At 46.9% G+C, this 22,021-nt stretch overlaps 2 protein-coding genes across 12 annotated transcripts in view; one reads left to right on the top strand and one right to left on the bottom strand.

The window, feature by feature from the left end:
- Window positions 1–15: 15 nt before the first annotated feature.
- Window positions 16–21,861, top strand: RCCD1 (RCC1 domain containing 1). 6 transcript variants are annotated; one of them, XM_068558010.1, is made up of 8 exons: window positions 16–838; window positions 2,200–2,980; window positions 3,161–3,282; window positions 6,114–6,209; window positions 6,857–7,027; window positions 7,539–7,568; window positions 8,138–8,223; window positions 21,517–21,861. In XM_068558010.1, the coding sequence occupies exons 1-8, from the start codon at window positions 544–546 to the stop codon at window positions 21,634–21,636; spliced, it is 1,701 nt and encodes a 566-aa protein (XP_068414111.1). In that variant the 5' UTR covers window positions 16–543; the 3' UTR covers window positions 21,637–21,861. The 6 variants fall into 6 exon arrangements, with proteins under 6 accessions (XP_068414111.1, XP_068414136.1, XP_068414145.1 ...); XM_068558035.1 differs by lacking the exon at window positions 6,857–7,027 and adding an exon at window positions 5,527–5,717 and having other exon boundaries at window positions 21,517–21,591; XM_068558044.1 differs by lacking the exon at window positions 6,857–7,027.
- PRC1 (protein regulator of cytokinesis 1) overlaps window positions 17,513–22,021 on the bottom strand; it is a 29,633-nt gene continuing 25,124 nt past the window's right edge. For 2 of the 6 annotated variants that reach the window (XM_068557953.1, XM_068557962.1), the window contains exons 13-15: window positions 20,636–20,812; window positions 20,266–20,307; window positions 17,513–18,695 (exon numbers count right to left, since the gene is read on the bottom strand). In XM_068557953.1, the coding sequence (XP_068414054.1) occupies window positions 18,624–18,695; window positions 20,266–20,307; window positions 20,636–20,812 (291 nt within the window). In that variant the 3' untranslated portion in view covers window positions 17,513–18,623. The remainder of the gene's footprint in view (window positions 18,696–20,265; window positions 20,308–20,635; window positions 20,813–22,021) is intronic. The other 4 variants (XM_068557970.1, XM_068557979.1, XM_068557989.1 and 1 more) reach the window with 2 other exon arrangements.

The raw sequence follows: 22,021 nt of genomic DNA, 5'->3' as shown, positions 1-22,021 counted from the left end.
CAGTGAACGGGGGCTAACGGGGGCTACTCTTTGTTGCAGTGAGTGGGCTTCTCATTGCGTTGGCTTTTCTTGTGGCGGAGCACAGGCTCCAGGCACATGGGCTCAGTAGTTGTGGCTTGGGGGCTCTAGAGTGCAGGCTTAGTAGTTGTGGCGCACGGGCTTAGTTGCTCCGCCGCATGTGGGATTTTCCTGGACCGGGGCTTGAACTCGTGTCCCCTGCATTGGCAGGTGGAGTCTTAACCACTGCGCCACCAGGGAAGCCCACTTCTGCCTTTGTATTGAGAGTTTTCAGTGACGTCCAGTCAGGCAGAGCTCGGGATCTGGGGGTGGGAAAGCCCTGAGGGAAGCTTCAGTAGCTGAGCGGGGTTGGAGCTAAGCTTGGACCGCTGCGGGCATCCCCACCTGCTTGGGCGGGTGGTACCTGAGAGCCTACTTCCGCTCTCTGCAGAGCGGACTAAGCCCAGCTTGACTCTCATTGGCTTAACGGAGGTAAGTGACAGATCCCGAGCCAATGGAAGGTAAAAGCTGCCCAGCACCCGCCTAATGCGGGTGCTGCTTCTAGGGCCTCAGACCCGCGCGTGTCCAGTAGCGAGCTGCCGCCATCCCAGACTGAGAGGACTGACAGGCGGCGCCCGTCACTGGGGTCCCTTGTCGCCAACCCCTCAGTTCTTTCTTATCGTCCCCCAAGTGCTTCTAATACTGACTCCGCGGCCCCGCGCGTGCCTGCGGAGGACGGGACCATCTGGCCCAACGAGCCCACGCCCACCGAAGGTTTCGCCCACTCCCCGCCGGAGGCCGCAGCGGCCTAGCGTAGGCCTTGGGGACCTGTTTGATCGAGGTAGGACTGGACAGGCCGCGGCGGAGATCGCCCGAACCGAGGTGAGCTTGTCCCAAGGCTGTCCTCCCCGCGCGGTGACGTCACCACTCTCTCCGGTGATTGGCCCCGGGGAGGCGGCGGCAGCCAATGGGCGCCTCGCTCAGGGCGCGGCTCTTCAAACCTTTCCTTCCTGCGGCTGCCAGCCAGGTCTTGGGCTGTCTGGAGCCTCGTTCCTGGGTGGCCGCCCTGCGCCCCGGCCTTTCCTCCTCCCTCAAGACTGCCCATTGGAAGGAGCTGCCTGAGGGGGTGGAGGGCACAGGGTCAAAATCAAGGTCAGAGGCCTCCTAGGGCTGGGATTTGACCCGGAAGGGGCAGGAGCCCAGGCCCGGGTCAAGGAGAGACCCAGGACCTGACTTCACAGGCTTGAAAATGCCAGGGAAATTCTGATCAAGCCGAACATGCTGTACGGAAAAAGTGGCCTTACCGTGCCACTCGACTGTGCATCTGTCTCCCCATTTATGCGTGAGCTCCTTGGAAGGAGACAGCGGTCCTCAATGACTTAGAGTAAGGGATCAATAAATGCATGTGGAACGAATAAGTGACTAGATAAGGTCCAGTTGAAATTGTGTTTATATAGTTCCCTGAAAATCCAGTGGTCATTTTTATCAGTTCTAAGTACTGGACTTAATAAGCTGATACCATGTGCTTACCATGGTAGGTGCCAACACTTGAACCCTTTATTTGCATCTGTTCCAAACAATTCTACAAGGTAGGTACAAACATCACCTCCCCTACTCCCCAGCTTTGTGAAACTGAAGAAATTGAATTGGATTGAGAGAGCTTAAGTAAATTGGCTGAGGACACAGGCCCTGCTAGCTGCAGAGGCAAACATGTGAACCCTGGAACTGGTCCTAACCCGTACAGGGCATTGTTTCTCAAATGCTCTGCCTTCCACTGGTGGGAAGAGCACTGTATGTGGAAATTATGGGCCTTGAGTTCAGCCTTCTGCCCCTCTCGGTCCTAAGCTATGTGATTGTGTAAGGGTTACTTTCTTTGGGAGTCTCTGCTGTCAAATGGGGGCAATTCTAGTTCCCAAGATTACATGGGATAATGTGCCTGGCATTGGGAATTTGGAGGGGGAGGGACTCAGATCCTAGTCCAACGCCTAAGAGAGAAGCCATTTAAATACCTCGTGCCCACTTTGTGGGACAGCGAACTTGTTTGAGTCAAAAGGGAAGGCAGGGAAAGTGCCCCACTCTAGACAGCTCAGAATCTTCCTAAATCTGGCAGGACTTAGCCAAGGCTCCCGCTCAGCAAATGTTGGTGGAATGCACATCGTCTGCCTCTGTGGTTAGGAGGATGGCATTTCCCCCATTTTACAGGTGAGGCAGCTTCAGTGTACCGCAAGGCATCTGGAAGAATCTCTTCGAGTTCTAGCCTTAACCCTCCGTCCCGCCGGCCGCCCCAGCCCGGTCGCAGCCAGCAGAGGGCGCTGCCGGGCATGGCCGAGGAGCGTCGCGGGGCCTGGTTCGGCTTCGGTTTCTGCGGCTTCGGGCAGGCGCTGGGCTCGGGGCGCGGGCGCCAGGTACACAGCCCCGAGCCTCTGAGGGCGCCGGGTGCGGGCCTCGATGTCTGCCGCGTGAGCGCGAGCTGGAGCTACACCGCCTTCGTGACCCGTGAGCGCCCCCCTTCCGGCGCCATCCCGACCCCAGCCCTGGGTGCGTGTCCCGCCCCCTCCCCAGCCAGCTCTCCGCCCCCCGCAGGTGGAGGAGGCCAGGTGGAACTGTCTGGCTTCGCCATCGGAGCGGTGGGCGGCTGCAGGGACGCATGGGCGTCGGAGGAGCTCCTGGTGGTGCTGCGGGCGGGGCCGGGACCCGGGGCCGGGACGGAACTGCAGGCCTGGGCGCCCGGTTCGGCGCTGCGCGGGGAGCCCCTCTGGGCCCAGACCGTGCCGGAGGCCGAGCGGGAAGACGGACCGGGCGGGGATGAGACCCAGGCTGGGCCGCTGCCGCTGCTGCCCTGCGCTCGCGCCTACGTGAGCCCGCGGCCGCCCTTCTACCGGCCTCTGGCCCCGACACTGCGGGCGCGCCGGCTGGAGCTGGGCGCTGAGCACGCGTTGCTGCTGGACGCGGCGGGCCAGGTGTTCTCCTGGGGCGGGGGCAGGTGAGGTGGGCCGGCTGGGCTTTTGTGGCGATGACGGGGGGTGGGGGTGGGGTGGGGTGCGGGTAAATGTGGCTCGGAGTGGGAGGTGAGCATACAGGGGGCAGGAGAGAGTGATTGGGGAGGGAAGGGGAGGGAGACCCATTGGTGTGACTGTAGTTGACTAGGGTCTCCCTTGCTCAGGCACGGACAGCTGGGCCACGGGACTCTGGAGGCAGAGCCGGAGCCGAGGCTGCTGCAGGCGCTGCAGGGCCTAACCATGGCTGAGGTGGCCGCAGGTGGCTGGCACTCTCTGTGTGTGAGTGGTGAGTGACCTAGTGCTTTTCCAAAACCAGCTCAAGGTCTCGTAGGCTCCAAACCTTCCTCCTTCTCTCGCAGATTGATGGGTGCCCTAGCCGGGCCTCCTCCCAGGCTCCTCCCACATCAGCCAGCCCAGTCATTCATGACTCCCTAATGCCTCTCAGATTCAGCCCCTCTGCCGCCACCATCACCCACTCGCACCCGGACTGTTACAATTGTTTCCTGTCTTCTGTTACTGGTCTCACTACCCCTCCCCTCCGTCTGCCTCCAGCCAGGGCTGTCTTTCTAAAATACTCCCCAAGGGAGAATGAAGGGGTGAGGGGCAACCGAGCTAAGGAGAAAAAAAAAAGAAGGCAGCAGTTGCCCGGGTGGCCGTGATGTGTGGCACACAGTGGACACTTGGATGCCCACCGGGAGGATGATGATGGTGAGTGTGAGCTCTGGTGGTGCCATGGCTGGTGACCCAGGACCAGAATGAGGAGTTTCACTTGAGATTGTGTTCACCACTCTGGCAGGAGATCCAGGTGCAGCTGATTTCTAGGCTGTTGGGTGCGGCTGGGAGCGAATGATCTTTGCAAGGATCTGCATTTGGGGCTCTGGCCGCCACTTATATTGTTACCGACCAGGTCCTGATGCTCAGCAAGCCAGACGCTGAGATGCCAAGGTTTACAGCCAAGAAACAGTTTGTTCACAAGGCAGCCAAGAGAGGAAATGGGAGAATAATAAGTCTCAGATCTGCCTCCCTGAAGGGAGTTGGGGTGTTTATGGGATAAGCAGGGTGGTCTTAGGTGTGGGGAAAGGTGATTGGAGGTAGGGAAGAAGGGGAGGTAATCAGTGTTCTGAGCAGGCATATCTGGGTCACATGCTTCTGCATATTCAAAATGGAGGCGCTTTGGGAACTCCCTGGCGGTCCAGTGGTTAGGACTCGGCGCTTTCACTTCAGGGGCCCTGGTTCAGTCCCTGGTTGGGGAACTAAGATCCCACAAGCCGCGCAGTGTGGCCAAAAAAAAAAAAAAAGTGGAGGCGCTTAGCATGATCTGAGGGTGGAGTTTTCCAGCCCTCTGACATCAAGAGGCCATCCACTGGACATCTGCACAGGCCCAGTTTTAGGGTCAGTGGCCCCAACTAGTCCCCAGCTGGCTTTCATTGGGCAGGAGCTGACTCCAAGTTCCTGTGAAACAACTGAGTTGCATGAAGCTGGGAAGGTATGCGATTAAAGAGAAAAAAAGAAAAATAACGAAAGTGAACTTAATCAATGAAGGCACTTAACAAGCAAAGGGGTTTTAACAGGCTGTTCCCTCATCTGTTGTTCTGTAAGAGAAGTTCAGGAATTTCTATTAGTTATCAGCTTCTGTTAACTCTATGGGGCATGGTTTCACCAGGGGTCTTTAAAAACTACCTATGCCTGTACTGTCCCGTCCATATTCACATGTAATGGGCCTGGGTCAGCAGCCAGGCTTGAGAATGACTGGGCTGGAGGGAAGAGAAGAGAGGGCTGGAAGGTGAGCCCAATGGGAAGTCTCGCACTAAGGTCCAAAAGGCATTTGAGGCCTTGGTGTTGCGTGGTTGGAGCACGGATGCTTCAGACTGGACCTCCCAGGTTCAAATCATCACCCTGCCCCTTGTGATCTTGGGCAGAGGACCTAACCTCTCTGTGCCTCAAGTTTTCTCTTGAATAAAATGGGGATATTGTGCTTAGAACAGTGGCACAGAATAAGCACTTGATGAAAATTAGCCACTGCTGTTAGTGAATTTTTAGCATAGGGCTGTTGCTCCAATCAACCAACTCCAGTGCTGTGAGAGCTTCCAGAGGCCTTCGGGGGAGGGGGAGGGTGCAATGGGTAAAGGGGGTTGGCTGGATGGTGACGGATGAAAACTAACCTCTTGGTGATAAGCACACTGTAGTGCATACAGAAGTCAAAATATAATGCTGTACACATGAAACTTATGTTATAAACCAATACCACCTCAGTTAAAACAAGTTTTGTTTTTTTTAAAAGGTTCTTGTTGTCTAGGAAAGAGCTGATGGTGGTTGAGATTAAGATGAGCAGGACAGAGGTGGGGGAAGGTGGAAGGTTTTTTGTTTTTTGTTTTTTTTTTTTAGCAGAATTATTTATTTATTTATTTATTTATTTTTGGCTGTGTTGGGTCTTCGTTTCCGTGCAAGGGCTTTCTCCAGTTGCGGCAAGTGGGGCCACTCTTCATCGCGGTGCGCGGGCCCCTCACCATCACGGCCTCTCCTGTTGCAGAGCACAGGCTCCAGATGCGCAAGCTCAGTAATTGTGGCTCATGGGCCCAGCCGCTCCGCGGCATGCGGGATCCTCCCAGACCAGGGCTCGAACCCGTGCTCCCTGCATTAGCAGGCAGACCCTCAACCACTGCGCCACCAGGGAAGCCCAAAACAAGTTTTTTAAAAGGCCTTCAGCAGGACCGGTGGCAGGTAGGGCTGACGAAAGGGGCCTGGGCTCAGTGGATGTGAAAAAAAGACCACTGGGGAACTTCCAGGGCCACATTTCCAAACTCATGCGGGGTGAGTGAGGGGTGCAATTTAACAACAAAAGGAAAAAGTGAAAGTGGAGAGGAAGAGCCAGCAAGAGACTTCCTTTAAGAATAGGGTGACCTGAAGGCACTTAAGGGGGAAGGGGCCCTGTTGAGACAAGGAAGCTGCTGGGGCCTGAGGGAAGCACTTTGCCTGGAGTGCTGACTTGGGCAGGGCAGGCAGGAGTTGTCTCTAGGGAGCTAGTGGGGTGTAGTGGAGTCTAGATGGTTGCACATGCTTAGGAGGTGGAGGGGGCGATCACAGTCTGTTAATGGGGCCCCTTTATCTCTCTTTCAGAGGCTGGGGATATTTATATCTGGGGCTGGAATGAATCAGGGCAGCTGGCCCTGCCCACCAAGAGCGTGGCAGAGGATGGAAAGACAACCTCAGAAGGTGAGAGTCAATTCTTTTTTTTTGATATATTTTATTGAAGTATAGTTGATTTATGTTGTGTTAATTTCTGCTGTATGGCAAAATGATTCAGTTATACATATATATATATATTCTTTTCCATTATGGTTTATCACAGCATATTGAATACAGTTCCCTGTGCTACACAGTAGGATCTTGTTGTTTATCCAGTCTATATATAATAGTTGACATCTGCTAATCCCAAACTCCCAATCCATCCCTCCCCCACCCCTCTCCTCCTTGGCAACCACAAGTCTGTTGGTGAGGGTCAATTCTTGATTTCCACACGTTTCTGTCATTCCTGACTCCTGGCCATATTGTTGGCCTGAGAGCTACAGTGCTCAAAAGGGTATGTGACATCCTTGGGACCCCAGGACACAACGAAGGACTCTGAGCCCCTTATGAGAGGGAGCACGGCAAGGCTGATGCCAGTGTCAGCACTACATGCCCCACAAACCTGTCAACTCCAGCACTTCCCAGGGAATGTGGGGTTGGGAGCGATGGCTTTGGAGCTAGAGCAAGTGTGTCAGCGGTTGTAGTGAGTGAGTCAGTATATGAATGAGGTTTAGATCAGCGCTCAGTGAGTGTTCAGCATCATTATCATCATCACTCTTATTACTTCTCTGAAGCCTCAGGACTGAATGAAGATGGTTCTGAAGTGAAGAGAGTAGCCGGGGGTGAGGATGGAGCCCCCACCCCCTTCATAGCTGTCCAGCCCTTCCCGGCTTTATTGGACCTCCCCCTGGGCTCAGATGCAGTCAAGGCCAGCTGTGGATCCCGGCACACAGCAGTGGTGACAAGTGAGTGGGGCTGGGTAGGCTGGTTCAGGATGGAGCAGGAGGTCCCTCCACCCCACTCTCTAGCTGGTGGCTGCAGAAAAGGGTGTGGTCACCTAAAAAACTACCATTTTAATTAAGCGTCTTTGACATGTACTGAGTAGCTGCCCCACTCAGTACACTCCCACGGGGCTTTAACAGTGGCTCCCCAGCCTGTCAGGCCCCGAAGGTTCTTCCTTCTGGAGGGAGGCTAGTGTTGCCAGCCTTTCATGTGACAGCAGGGCTGTCCTAAACTCAGCAGCTGTGAGTTGCAGGCCAATCAGTCCCCATATAGGGAGGTGAGCTTTTTCAGTTTGGATCCTTTATCACCCCAAATGCAACTAGACGGTTGTTAAAGAGAGAGAGGATATGTTTTGCTACGCCAAGTAAGTCTCATGGTGACCATAACATGCTGGCAGGCCGAGCTGGACAAATGCCTAGTCAAAGAGCAGTGGTGTCAGCCCCTTACTGTCCTTTTGCTGTCCTTTGGTTGCAGGAATGGGGGAGCTCTACACCTGGGGCTGGGGTAAGTAAAAGGTTTGCTTTTGTGACACTTAAACCAAGGGGAGGAAATACCTGGGAGTAGAGGGCAGGTGACAACAGCCATGCAGAGAAGTGGAAGCAGGGGCCTCGGCCTGACCATTGGGACTGAAAAGCTGTCTACTCCCTTCTCTGGGACAGATATAGGCACACTCAGAGGGGCAGAGACCAGACAAGAGAGAAATAGGGCAACATATCAGTATTTCCCATCTACCTTTCTGAAAAAGTATTTGTCTTAAGGGAATATTTAGCCAGCAGTCATGAAACATCTTTTGGTCTGGCACTGGGTAGAGAAAAAGATAAAATAAAATCTCTGCTCTGAACATCTGAGCTTAGGAGTGGGGAGCCTGGAGGAGCATCTTGCCTCTTGGGGACCTGTGGAATTGCCTGGTCCTGGAGGCTCTGTGGTGCTGGTCTCCTGAATTCATGGAGCAGACACCAGCAGAGTGGTGGCTTAAGCCCAGCACTTCAGTCAGTGGGCTGTTTTTCCTTCCTGGAGGGGAAAAGCCACAAGGCCCACTGGAGAGGATGGCAAAGCAGCTTATTTCACTTTAGGTAAATATGGACAGCTTGGCCACAAAGACACGACCAGCTTGGATCGGCCCTGCCGTGTGAAGTACTTTGTAGATAAGCAACTCCAAGTAAGGACCGTGAGCTGTGGGCCCTGGAACACCTACGTGTACGCTGTGGAAAAAGAGAAGAGCTGACATGTATAGATAAGGGCATAAAATAAATGTAGAGTGAAAAATTATGAAGCTAACACCTGTGAAACTCCCCCCAGGTCAAGGAAGACCATTGCCAGCACCCCAGAGGCCCCACATCTGGCCTTCCCTATCACAGCCCTCTTGCTCCACCTTAGAGCAGGCAGCATCCTCAACTTTGTCTTCACATTAGAAACACCTGGAGGGAACTCCCTGGCGGTCCAGTGGTTAGGACTCTGCGCTTTCACTGCCTAGGGCGCGGGTTCAGTCCCCGGCCTGGGAACTAAGATCACACAAGCCGCGTGGCACAGTGTGGCCCAAAAAAGAAAAGAAAAGAAACAAACACCTGGAGATTTGAAATCAGAACTTAGGGGTGTGGAACCTAGATGCGGGCAGATTTTTTAGGCTGCCACACCCCACCCCACCCCTGTGATTTGGAGGTAGTGCTAAGATTGGGAACCACTAGAGGTCATCTTATTTTGTTATTCATACACCTGTTTTCATTTTGACTCATACCATTCCTTGTATGCATCTTTATACAATATAATTTGCCTGCTTTTGAACTTTAGGTAAATAGAATCATTCTGTGTATGTTCTTTTATGTCTTGTTTTTTCATCAGCACTGTGTGATTCATCTGTGGTGTCGTGCAGTTGATTCATTTTTATTGTTATATGGTATTCCATTGTATGAGTTATACCTCAAGTTATATATTCTCTTTTTTTTTTTTTTAGAGGAATTTTCCCATTCACTTTTTTTTTTTAATTATTTATTTTTATTTATTTATTTATATATGGCTGTGCTGGGTCTTCGTTTCTGTGCAAGGGCTTTCTCCAGTTGCGGCAAGTGGGGGCCACTCTTCATCGTGATGCGCGGGCCTCTCACTATCACGGCTTCTCTTGTTGCGGAGCACAGGCTCCAGATGCGCAGGCTCAGTAATTGTGGCTCACGAGCCTAGCTGCTCTTCGGCATGTGGGATCTTCCCAGACCAGGGCCCGAACCCGTGTCCTCTGCATTGGCAGGCAGATTCTCAACCACTGCGCCACCAGGGAAGCGCTATAGTCTCTTACTGATAGGAATTTGTTTCTTTTTTCTTATTGAGTTAAAATACACATAACAAAAAATTTACTATCTTAATCATTTTTAAGTGGTATTAAATACATTCACATTGTTGTGTAGCCATCACCACCATCCATTCCCATCTCTTTTCATCTTGTAAATCTGAAACTCTACAGTTATTAAACAATAACTCCCTGTTCTCCCCAGCCCCTGGCAACCATCATTATACCTTGTGTCTGTCTTTGTGCTCTTGACTACCCTACGTACCTAATATAAGTGGAATCATACAGTATTTATCTTTTTATAAGATAAATATTGTTTTATTTCACTTAGCATAATGTTCTCGAGGTTCATCCATGTTATAGCATATTGCAGAATTTCCTTCCTTTTTAGGCCTGAATAATATTCCATTGTATGTATATACCACATTTTGTTTATCCATTCATTGGTTGATGGACACTTGGGTTGCTTTCATGTTTTAGCTATTGTGAATACTGCTGCTATGAACATGAGTTTACAAACATCTCTTTGAGACTCTGCTTTTAATTTTTTTCGATATATACCCTAAAGTGGAATTGCTGGGTCATATGGTAATTCTATTTTTAATTTTTTGAGGAGCCTACATACTGTTTTCCACAGTGGCTTTCCCATTTTACAATCCCACCAATAGTGCACAAGTGTTCCAATTTCTCCACATCCTCACCGAACACTTTGTTTTCTGTTTTTTTGACAGTAGCCATCCTGATAGGTGTGAGGTGGTATCTCATTGTAATTTTGATTTGCGTTTCCCTAATAATTAGTGATGTTAAGCATCTTTTCATGTGCTTATTGGCCATTCACATATCTTTTTTGGAGAAATGTCTATTCAAGTCCTTTGCCCATTTTTGAATCTGGTTTTGTGTGTGTGTGTGTTGTTTTAGGAGTTCTCTATACATTCTAGATACTAATCCCTTATCAAATAAGTGATTTGGAAATATTTTCTCCCATTCTGTTGGTTGCCTTTTTACTTTGTTGATACTGTCTCTTAATGTAAAAAGTTTTTTAATTTTCATGAAGTCCAATTTGTCTATTTTTTCTTTTGTTGCCTATGCTTTTGGTGTCATATCCAAGAAATCATCACCAAATCCAATGTCACGAAGCTTTTGTCCTATGTTTTCCAAGAATTTTATTGTTTTAGGTTTTATATTTTGGTCCTTGATCCATTTTGAGTTAATTTTTGTATATAGTGTTAGGTAAGAGTCCAACTTCATTCTTTTGCATGTGGTTATCCAGTTTTCCCAGCACCATTTGTTGAAAAGACTGTCCTTTCCTCATTGAATGGCCTTGGCACCATTGTCAAGAATCATTTGATTGTATATTCGAGGGTTTATTTCTGGGCTATTTCATTGATCTATATGTCTGTCTCTTTTTATGTCAATACTGTTGTGATTACTATAGCTTTGTAGTAGGTTTTGAAACCAGGAAGTGTGAGTCCTCCAGTTTTAGTCTTTTTCAAAATTGTTTTGTCTGTTGGGGTCCCTTGAGATCCCATATGAGTTGTAGTGTTTTTCTATTTCTGCATAAAGGTCCTTGAGATTTTAGGGACTGCACTGAATCTATAGATTGCTTTAGGTACTAATAACATTTTAACAATTTTTTTTTAATTTTTTTTTTTTTTGGCTGTGTCGGGTCTCAGTTGAGGCACATGGGGTCTTCACTGAGGCATGCGGGATCCTCCATTGTGGCGCGGGCTCTTCATTGTGGCGCTTGGGCTTCTCTCTAGTTGCAGCGTGCGGATTTTCTCTCTCTAGTTCTGGCGTGCAGGCTCCAGAGCGCATGGGCTCTGTAGTTTGCGGCACGTGGGCTGTCTCGTTGAGGCGCACGAGCTCAGTAGTTGTGGTATACGGGTTTAGTTTCCCTGCGGCATGTGAGATCTTAGTTCCCCAACCAGGGATAGAACCTCTGTCCCCTGCATTGAAAGGCGGGTTCTTTACCACTGGACCACCAGGGAAGTCCAATTTTAACAACATTAAGTCTTCCAATCCATGATCATGGGATGTGTTTCCATTTATTTATGTCTATAATTTCTTTCAGGAGTGTTTTGTAGTTTTCATTGTACATGTCTTTCACTTCCTTGGTTAATTCCTAAGTATTTTATTCTTTTTGATGCTACTATATATGGAATCATTTTTTAAAATTAATTTATTTTATTTTTGGCTGCGTTGGGTCCTTGCTGCTGCATGTGGGCTTTCTCTAGTTGCAATGAGCTGGGGCTACTCTTTGTTGTGGTGCGCAGGCTTCTCATTGCGGTGGCTTCTCGTTGCGGAGCTCTAGGCGCGCGGGCTTCAGTAGTTGTGGCTCACGGGCTCTAGAGCGCAGGCTCAGTAGTTGTGGCGCACGGGCTTTGTTGGCTCTGCGGCATGTGGGATCTTCCTGGCCCAGGGCTCGAACCCAGGGCCCCTGCACTGGCAGGCGGATTCTTAACCACTGTGCCACCAGGGAAGCCCTGGAATCATTTTTGTAATTTCCTTTTCGGATTGTTCATTGTGTATAGAAATACAACTGTGTGTTGACTTTGTATCCTGCTACTTTGCTGAAGTCATTTATTAGTTCTAACAGCTTTTTTGTAGTCTTTAGGATTTTCTACATATAAGATCATTCGTCTGCAAACAGAGATACTTTTACTTCTTCCTTTCTAATTTGGATGCCTTTTATTTCTTTTAGAGCCTAATGGCTCTGACTAGAACTTCCATTACTATGTTGAATAAAAGTGGTGAAAGTGGGCATCCTTGCCTTGTTCCTGATTTTAGAGGAAAAGCCATTGAGTATTAATGTTTGCTGTGGGATTTTCATATACGGATTTTATTGTGTGGAAGTAGTTCCCTTCTTTTCCTATTTTATTGAGTGTTTTTAATCACGAAAGGGCACGGAATCTTGCTTTTTCTACATCAGTTGAGATGATCATGTGTTTTTTTTCCTTCATTTTTTTGATGTAGCATGTTACGTTGATCATCCTTGTATTCCAGGAATAAATCTCACTTGGTCATGATGTATAATCCTTTTCAAGTGTTGCTGAATTCTATTTGCTAGTATTTTGCTGAGGATTTTTTCATCTATGTTCAAAAGGGATATTGGTCTGTAGTTTTCCTGTAGTGTCTTCTGGCTTTGGTATCAAAGTTATGCTGGCCTCACAGAATGAGTTAGGAAGTGTTTCTTCCCCTGAAATATTTCGGAAAAACTTGAGAAGGACTGGTGTTAGTTCTTTAAATATTTGGTAGAATTCACAGTGAAGCCATTAAGTCCAAGGCTTTTCTTTCTTGGGAAATTCTTTTTTTTTTTTTTTTTTTTAATTATTTATTTATTTTTGGCTGTGTTGGGTCTTCGTTGCTGCATGCGGGCTTTCTCTAGTTGCGGTGAGTGGGGACTACTCTTTGTTGTGGTGCGTGGGCTTCTCATTGTGGTAGTTTCTCTTGTTGCGGATCATGGGCTCTAGGCACGCGGGCTCGGTAGTTGTGGCTTGAGGGCTCTACAGCATAGGCTCAGCAGTTGTGGCACATGGGCTTAGTTGCTCCGCAGCCTGTGGGATCTTCCCGGACCAGGGCTCAAACCCATGTCCCCTGCATCGGCAGGTGGATTCTTAACCACTGTGCCACCAGGGAAGCCCTTTCCTGGGAAATTCTTGAGTAGTGATTCTATCTCCTTACTAGTTATAGGTCTATTCAGATTATTTCTTTGTGATTTACTCTTGATAGGTTTTGTGTTTCTAGGAACATGTCCATTTCACCCAGGTAATCTGATTTGTTGGTGTACAATTAATTGCTCATAGTACTCTCTATAAAAAAAAAAAAAAATTATTTGGCTGCACCAGGTCTTAGTTGCAGCATGCGGGATCTAGTTTGCTGACCAGGGATTGAACCCAGGCCCCCTGCACTGGGAGCAAGGAGTCCTAACTGCTGTACTACCAGGGAAGTCCCCATAGTACTCTTTTAAAACCCTTTTTTCTTTCTGTAGAATTAGTAGTAATGTCCCTGCTTTCATTTTTTTTATATATAAATTTATTTATTTTTATTTTTGGCTGCGTTGGGTCTTCTGTTGCCACGCAGGGGCTTTCTCTAGTTGAGGTGAGGGGGCTACTCTTTGCTGCGGTGGTGGGCTTCTCATTGCAGTGGCTTCTCGTTGTGGAGCACAGGCTCTAGGTGTGCAGGCTCAGTAGTTGTGGCTCGTGGGCTCTAGAGTGCAGGCTCAGTAGTTGTGGCACACAGGCTTAGTTGCTCCGCGACATGTGGGATCTTCCCAGACCAGGGCTTGAACCCATGTCCCCTGCATTGGCAAGCAGATTCTTAACCACTGAGCCAACAGGGAAGTCCCCTTGCTTTCATTTCTTATTTTAATGACTTGTGTCTTTTTTCCTTAGTCCATCTAGCTAAAAGTTCATCCATTTCATTGATCTTTTCAAAGAACCAACTTTTGGTTTCACTGATTTTCTCTATTGTTTTTCTATACGAATTTCATTTATCTTTGCTGTAATCTTTATTTTCTTCCTTCTGCTAGCTTTTGGTTTAGTTTGTTCTTTTTCTAGTTTTTAAGTTGAAAGTTAGCTGGCTGACTTAAGATCTTTGTTTTTTTAATGTGAACATTTACAGCTATAATTTCCCCTTAGCACTGCTTTTGCTGCATCCCATAAGTTTTGGTATGTTTTGTTTTTCTTTTCATTCATTCTAATTATTTTCTGATTTCCCCTGTGATTTCCTCTGAGCCACTGGTTTATTTATTTTTAATTAATATTAAATATTAATATTTATATAAAATATTAATATAAAAATAAATATTAAGCCCCCACTTGCAGGGGCTACTCTTCATTGTGGTGCGCGGGCTGCAGTGGCTTCTCTTTGTTGCAGAGCACGGGCTCTAGGCGTGTGGGCTTCAGTAGTTGTGGCACATGGGCTCAGTAGTTGTGGCGCACAGGCTTAGCTGCTCTGTGGCATGTGGGATCTTCCTGGACCAGAGCTCGAACCCATGTCCCCTGCATTGGCAGGCGGATTCTTAACCACTGCATTACCAGGGAAGTCCCCAGGACCATTGTTTGCAAGTCTTTGTCTAATAAATATAGCTGCCATTAAGTCTTTTTCAGGGACAGATTCTGGTGATTTATTTTCTTTTGAATGGGCCATACTCTCATGTTTCTTTGCATGCCTTGTGAATTTTTTGTTGAACACTGGACATTTGAATCTGGTAATATGGTAACTCCGGGAATCAGATTCTCCCCCTTTTCCAGGGTTTGCCATTGTTTTTTTTTTTAATTGTCGTAGGCTGTCTCTCTCTGTACCAAGGATCAGCCTTAGGTGTAAACGTAATATTGTCTTTTCTGAGCCTTTCCTTAGGTATCATGGTCACTTTCTAATTTTCCCCATATATGCAGATACTTTTGAATGTCCTAGTCTTTAACATCCGACTCCCAAAAGGGAAAAAGTGAAAAATGAAGGGGGAACATAAGGGCACTCACTGATCTGTTAAATTTCCTGGAAGTTGCTTGGGTGGGTTGCTAGTACCAGAGGGAGGAAAACAGTTCTCACAGAATGGTGGTTGTGGGTTACAGGCTATCTGGCAGCTCCCTGGAGGATCAGTGCAAGAGCTCACCTTTGTTTTGCCAGACTTAATGTTCCCAGGGCTGGGCAGCTTTTGCTGAAAGTATTTAAAGGCACAAGTATTGGCTGCAATAACCTGGGCAAGGGAAAGATCTGGGAAGAAAGAGGTTGGGAAAGGAGATGATAGGGAGAAAGGCCTTTTAAAAGGTCCCACAGTATACTGGGGAATCAAAGCATAACACATGCCCAGGGCTGGATATTTGCTCAGAAATGCCTGAGAAAACAATAAGCTTTCATTTCTGTCTAGCATTCAGGCTCCACACAAGCAAGACTGAAAGCTAAGGCAGAGTTGTAAACAGCCTGGCTAAGCATTAAAGGCTTGCTGCAACACAAAGCCAATCATCTGTAAAGAATGTATTTCTTTTTCTCACTTTTCTTTTAATAAGTTTAGCAAGGCTGCAGGATACAAGAGCAATATACAAAAATCAACTGCTATATGTAGCCAAGCAACAACAAGAAATTCTTATTAAAAAATACCATTTACAATAGCATCAAGAAACATGAAATACTTAGGGATAAATCTGACAAAGATGTGAAAGATCTGTAAACATGACCTACAAAATACTGAGAGAAATTAAAGAAAACCTAAATAAATGGAGAGATATGCCTTGTTCGGGGGTTGTCAGTTCTCCCTCAGGTGGTCCACAGATTCAATGCAATGCCAATAAAAATCCTACCAGATTTTTGGGTAGAAATTGACAAGCTTTTTTCCTAAAACTCTTACAGAAATGCACAGTAAGCAGAACAGACAAAAAATAACGTTTAAAAGCACCAAGTTGGAAAGCTAACATTACCTGATTTCAAGAATTTGTATAAATCCTCAGTAATTAAGACAGGGTAGTACTGTCATTAGGACAAATAGATTAGTGGAACAGAAACGTACAGTGGAGAAGGTTTAGCTTTTCAGCTAATGGTGCTGGACAACTGGCTACCTGTATGCAAAAAGAATGAACTTAAAGCCATACCTGGAGCCATACAGATAGATGATACACACAGAGCCAAAATGAATCAGACGTAAATGTAAAACTGAAAACTTTAAACTTCTAGGAGAAAACCTTTATCATCTTGGGTTAGGTAAAGATTTCTTAGAGCAACAGCAGTACAATCCAAAGAACAAATGGATGTCATCAAAATTAAACCTCTGCTCTTCAGTGACACTGTTAAAAGAATTAAAGCAGCCTGAAATTAATATAATGTATGTCAATTATACTTCAAGAAAACAAAAAGAAGCCACAGATGGGGACAAGATCTTTGCAAAACATACACCTGATAAAAGAACTTGTATGCAGCATATATAGAGAGCTCTCAAAACTCAACAGTAAGAACATAGCTTTGGAATTCCCTGGCAGTCAAGTGGTAAGGACTCCACACTTCCACTGCTGAGGGCCTGGGTTCGATCCCTGGTTGAGGATCTAAGATCCCATAAGCCACGTGGGCACAGCCAAAAAAATAAAAAACAAATACAATTCAATTTTTTAAATGGCCAAAAATAGTAAACAGGTACTTCACCAAAGAAGATAAGAATGATGGCAAAAAAGTACACAAAAAGATATTAAACATCATTAGTCATTAGGGAAGTGAAAATTCCAACCACAATGAGATACCATTTCACAGCTACTAAAATGGCTAAAATTATAAAGACTGACCATACAAAGTGTTGGAAAAGATAGAAGAAATTGGAACCTTCAGGGACTTCCTTGGTTGGCACAGTGGTTAAGAATCCACCTGCCAATGCAGGGGACACGGGTTCGATCCCCGGTCTGGGAAGATCCCACATGCCGCGGAGCAACTAAGCCTGTGAGCCACAGCTACTGAGTCTGCACTCTAGAGCCCACGAGCCACAACTACTGAGCCCATGTGCTGCAACTACTAAAGACCGCACACCTAGAGCCCACGCTCCACAACTACTGAGCCCATGTGCTGCAACTGCTGAAGCCTGCACACCTAGAGCCCACACTCCACAGCAAGAGAAGCCACCACAATGAGAAGCCCGCGCATTGCAATGAAGAGTAGTCCCCACTCACTCACAACTAGAAAAAGCCTTTGCGCAGCAACGAAGACCCAACGCAGCCAAAAATAAATAAATAAATAAATTTATTAAAAAAAAAAAAAAGAAAAGAAATTGGAACCCTTACACATTATTGAAGAGAATGTAAGATAGTCCAACTGCTTTGGAAAACCATTTGGCAGTTTCTTAAAAAGTTAAACATACACCTACCATATGTATGATGCAGCTATTCCACTCCTAGGTATTTAGCCAAAAGAAAATATATCTCCATACAAAGACGTGTACATAGCAATGAAACCAGAAGTTTCCTAATAGTACCTCAGCCTCTTTATACATCAGGATTTAGGCTTTTTATTCCTCTCAAAAAAACTTTTTTCTCAGAATAAGAGATGTTCTTAATTTACAAACACTCAAAAGAATGTGAAAATCATACTCCCGACTAAAAATTTCTTGTATTTCTTTTAGTCCTTTCTATTTTCCACAGACAAAAACCAACCAAAAAGTGACATGGGGAACAACGAAAACACACACCACAGTATATATCTTTGAAATATAAGTATACACATTTTAATTTATTTTTAAGAATATTTATATTTTAAAATCAGGACATTTATACGTATGCCTAAACAGCATGGCTGACACAGACCAAATCCACACTGGTAAGCTTCCAAGAACCATTTACTGTGCTGACAGTAGTACTGGTGCAGGCAGACGGAGAATAAATAATAGTGCTTTGGGGAGCACAGTAGTGATTGATACATAGGGTAGGTAAAGAAGGAGCCTCATCGTGGACGCTACAGCAGGAACAGCTCCCCAGTACTGACATGTGCAAAGTTCCAGATCTCCACGACAGAAACGGCCCAACCCATCCAAACAGCCTCCCAACTTGGCTGGCAAGTGCAGAGGGTGGAGGAACTCAGGCACAGGGCGCACAGGGATGGGGAACTGGACCCAGAGATAAACTGAAGAAGCAGAGTGCAGACAAGTACGTGTGTTCACACACACACCCCCACAGCACTGGCCTATATAACAAAACTGTACACAATTTAACAAAGGTGCTCCCAGCCTCCCTGTCACCTCTTTGGCAGTGAGTTGGGCCATCCTAACTTCTGACACACAGACATCTTCATCAGGAGGAAGGCTGTCCTGTGTGGTGGGGACAGGCCTTTAGGTGAGAGCAAAGCTATTGAAGCTATAGCATTAACTGAACATCCCTAAACAAAAAAGACGTTAATTGCTAATTATAAGTGTACAAGCCCAAAACTGCTTCATGTCCCATACCCCAAGCTTGGGCATAGTCAATCATTAAACTACACAATGGTGAAGTAAAACAAGCCCTTGATCATGCTTTAGCAAGTACAATTATGGGGTAGGAAAAGAAATTAGGTTCCATATGCTAAAATTTACACTTACTGCTATGAACTATGTTTTAATGTATTTCTTGAGTCAAAATAAAACCAAGTGTCTAAGGACGTACTAAGCTTATGATGGACTCTCATCTGTAACTCATTCACTTCTGTAAGTTAGGCCCATGGTAATGGAACCTGTCCAGGCTTTCAAGCGCATCTAAACTGAAGAAACATTAAAGCCACCCCTGTATAATTAGGCACAGGGCATAGGAAACCTCAGCTGGATGACTGGTCAGGGCTTCTCAGGACTGGATGTTGGTTGAATTGAGGATTCGAGAAGTAGCATCAGATTTGGAAGCCTTTGAAAGTTCTCGCTGTTGAAAAATAAATAACATCAGTGGCATTACTGTCCCCTCTCATGCATGCCCTGCCCTTGTAAGCACGGGTGAGTGTCAGCATACAGCCCTCTGAGGGCTGTTTCTCTAAGATGGTGGTCCCTAGCCCAGCACAGGCTGTGTTAGGAACAAAAGGGGAGGGACTCTGAACACCTTAGTCACAGATTAAGCATGTGCACATATGCCCCTTGATCCCTTTCCTCAGCCAGTCCATTCTATTAAAACCTCACAGAAGAGAAATCCTTTATACTTCACAAAGTACTCTCTGAGTTGTCAAGCTAGGTAGGCAACAAGCTTTGGTCTTTTGAGCCCTTTAGGAAACAATGGGCCAGAACATATATCTACCAATCCCTGGGGCTGAGGGCCTTGTAACCTGCTGGTGATCTGATCTCATGCTGGAGCACATGGTATAGAAGCAGAAGACAGAGCAGTAATGACCACTGAGAAAGGACAGATGTTAGTAGAGGTTAGTCTACTGGCTTCAGTGCTGCCTGGTGGAGTCTACCAGCCATAGCAACCAAAACCAGAAGAATCTCCCTCGGCCTAGCCAGAGAGAAACAGATATATGTAAGCAGCAAGTGGATGAAGCGGGCTTGGCTGAGCAAACAAAAGAGAAAGCTGGACTCTGTCCAGCAATCAGCTAGCCAGAGTGACAAATACCCACCTTCTATAGGTAGAACCACCCCTGTCAAGTAACTTGACAAAAGTAGAAGAATATAAAGCTAGCTTCAGTGCTCAAAATGAACGATAGCCTTGGGCAGCTGTCACATTCTCCATCACTGCAGCAAGAGAGTCGATGCCCTAGGCTTTAACTCAGTATCCCCCACAAGGGTGAGGGGCAGGCTCACCTCTCAACAGTTAGATACTGAGGGAAGAGAGAACACACATTGTTAAGGAAAGGGCACTGCAGTTAAGTGTTGGTAAATGTGGAGTACGTTACTAGGAGCTGAAGAGCATTGTGGGAAAAAATTACTTTCTTCCAGTGCCTCATATATGCTTTAGCAGCTCAATGTGGTAGAAAATAGGCAAAGGCAAGAAATGAGCATTGGCTAGCTCAGAGTAGACAGAAAGTTGGCAATTCAGCTCTGAGGGGTTAGTAAGACATATACTCCAGGAAATAATCAGCACACAGGCCAAGAACCTCATAGGCAGCACACAGCTGGGGCTCCCCTCCCCACGTGGTGGGGCCTCTATTCCTTGCAGCACATTGGAGGCCTTTAATGTCACAACTGGGGAGGGTGAAAGTTTTCTGTTGTGAAATAACATGATAAAAAAACTTTGCCTGACTTTAGATGGGGCTGAGAATCCAATTCAAGTCTGAACAAGTTAATTGGCAGGTTAGTCAGTCTGTTGGGAAGTTAAGCCAGATATTTATTATTTCTGAAGTCCGTATTAGGAATTCCTGCTTCCTTTGTTAAAAAAAGGTTTTATGATAGTACAGCTGAGATTATTGGTTAGTGTAGCCCTGTGCCCAGATGGGAATGAAGCCAGCAGATGACAGATCAGTCTGGAAAAGGGACATGGGACATGCAGGGGTTGCCATACAGACCTGAAGCCCAACAGTGGAGCTGTCAGAGAGGGACGGATCCTTCTAAGAACAAAGAATTGAGACAATTACCAAGAACTCCACCAAGAGAGCACCAGGGCAGTGATTAGAAGGTTCACCTCCTGCAGCCAGGGAATGGTATTTCTTAAGCAGAAGGATCCAGGTTAAATGTCTGCTTGCTGCTGCCATCTTTCTTCCTATATACCACCCTTAAACCACCCCCACCTCATGTGCCATGGTCAAGTCAGGAAAGGGATTCTCAGCCTCCAAAGAACTGTCCTAACTAATAGCCTGGGTGCCCTTGGGAAGATACCCACTCTGCCCCAACTGTGTGCTCCCCAGGGACTGGTAGATATTAGAAAAGGTGAATTACCGCAAACTCAGAATAGGTGCTGGCAACAGAATTAATGCTGAAGTTGCGCCGTGGGGGGGCCGAGGCAGGGTACCCACCGCTGAAGATGCTACCATTGAGCTCCAGGTTCTCCTTGTTGGCTCCATGCTTGATGCCACGGGGTGTTTTTTTCCCCGAACAGGTGGAAGTGGTGACTGGCTGTAGAGAAAAGAAAGATCGACCAATGTATCATCCTTATAATGACCACACACACAAATTATCAAAGGCTGATACCATCTTTATATTATTCGTGTGTCTGTAATCCTATACTTCTGGCTTATTTTATTTTTTAAATTTTTATCTTTTGGCCACGCCGCACGGCATGCGGGATCTTACTCCCCAGCCAGGGATCAAACCCACGCCCCCCGCATTGGAAGCATGGAGTCCCAACCACTGGACCACCAGGGAAGTCCCTACTTTTGGTTTAAAAACATACAAATTCTTAATGATCTGCAGAACCCTTATCTTGAGCATAGTCTGTAAAATACCTGAAAGACTGAACACATTTTAGCACGCACTCCTCACTCCCTCCTTGGGTGAGAGTACCTATCTGCATCTAGTTGTCCAGTGTCACTGGGCTGGACCCACATGCAAGGACCTTGCTCAGTAGCAACTGAAGACCAGGCTTTGAACTGAGCCTATGGAGACTCTTCAGTTTCCCAGTCACATCCCAGTGCTTCCCTTGATACCGGATGGGGCTCAAAATGACCATTCTCTTCTCTCATTTAGTTTTTGACAGATTAGCTAGCTTACATCTGTCAACTTTCAGCATCTCAATGATAACCGAATCCAGGGATCTTAGAAAGTGGAACAAGTTAGGTGGGGCCCTGTATGGCTGAACCATACTGACTCCTTTTTGTCAGCTCCATCTTAGGCCTGCAGTCCCATCCCCTCCCCTTCCTGCAAGACTGAGCTTCAGCTTACAAGGAATGAGGCCAAGCCAGATAAGTTCCCTATCAACTTTGACCCTTGCCTTCATCTGATAAGAAAACTGGAAGAATGCCTTTTGCTGATGTAGACGATTAATGGTCTTGAGACCCTGGGGGGAGGAAAACCACCCAGTTCCTGTCACTACAGATGTGCTTCTCCCTAGTAGTCAGATTCTATTTTTAGCTTTGGCCCCCTTAAATCCCCCCCCCACCCCGTATCTCTTTCGTGCTTGAGTGCAGCTGCAAATGCCTCTGGGTCACCGTCTGCCCGATTCTGCCTGTATGCAAGTTACCCACAATAAACTTCATAATTGCGCTTTATGAAGCTGCCTGCTTTGTTTTTCGGCCTCAAAGTTCCTTCTCAGTCCAGAGGATAGTATTCAATCTCTCCACCTCCCAGCAGTCCCCGGAGTACATAGGTTGGGGCAGTGTCGGGGAT

This window comes from Eschrichtius robustus, chromosome 1, assembly GCF_028021215.1.
Source record: "Eschrichtius robustus isolate mEscRob2 chromosome 1, mEscRob2.pri, whole genome shotgun sequence".
Taxonomy (NCBI): Eukaryota; Metazoa; Chordata; class Mammalia; order Artiodactyla; family Eschrichtiidae; genus Eschrichtius; species Eschrichtius robustus.
The sequence above is the reverse complement of the archived record's forward strand: the minus strand, read 5'-3'. Positions and strand labels throughout refer to the sequence as shown.

Bases quoted from the DNA above. Each gene is read 5' to 3' on its own strand.
- RCCD1 (XM_068558010.1), top strand. From the start codon at position 544: ATGCGGGTGCTGCTTCTAGGGCCTCAGACCCGCGCGTGTCCAGTAGCG. The intron at 7,569-8,137 runs GTAAGTAAAAGG...ATTTCACTTTAG, and splicing joins GCTCTACACCTGGGGCTGGG to GTAAATATGGACAGCTTGGC. The intron at 8,224-21,516 runs GTAAGGACCGTG...CCTTTTTGTCAG, and splicing joins TTGTAGATAAGCAACTCCAA to CTCCATCTTAGGCCTGCAGT.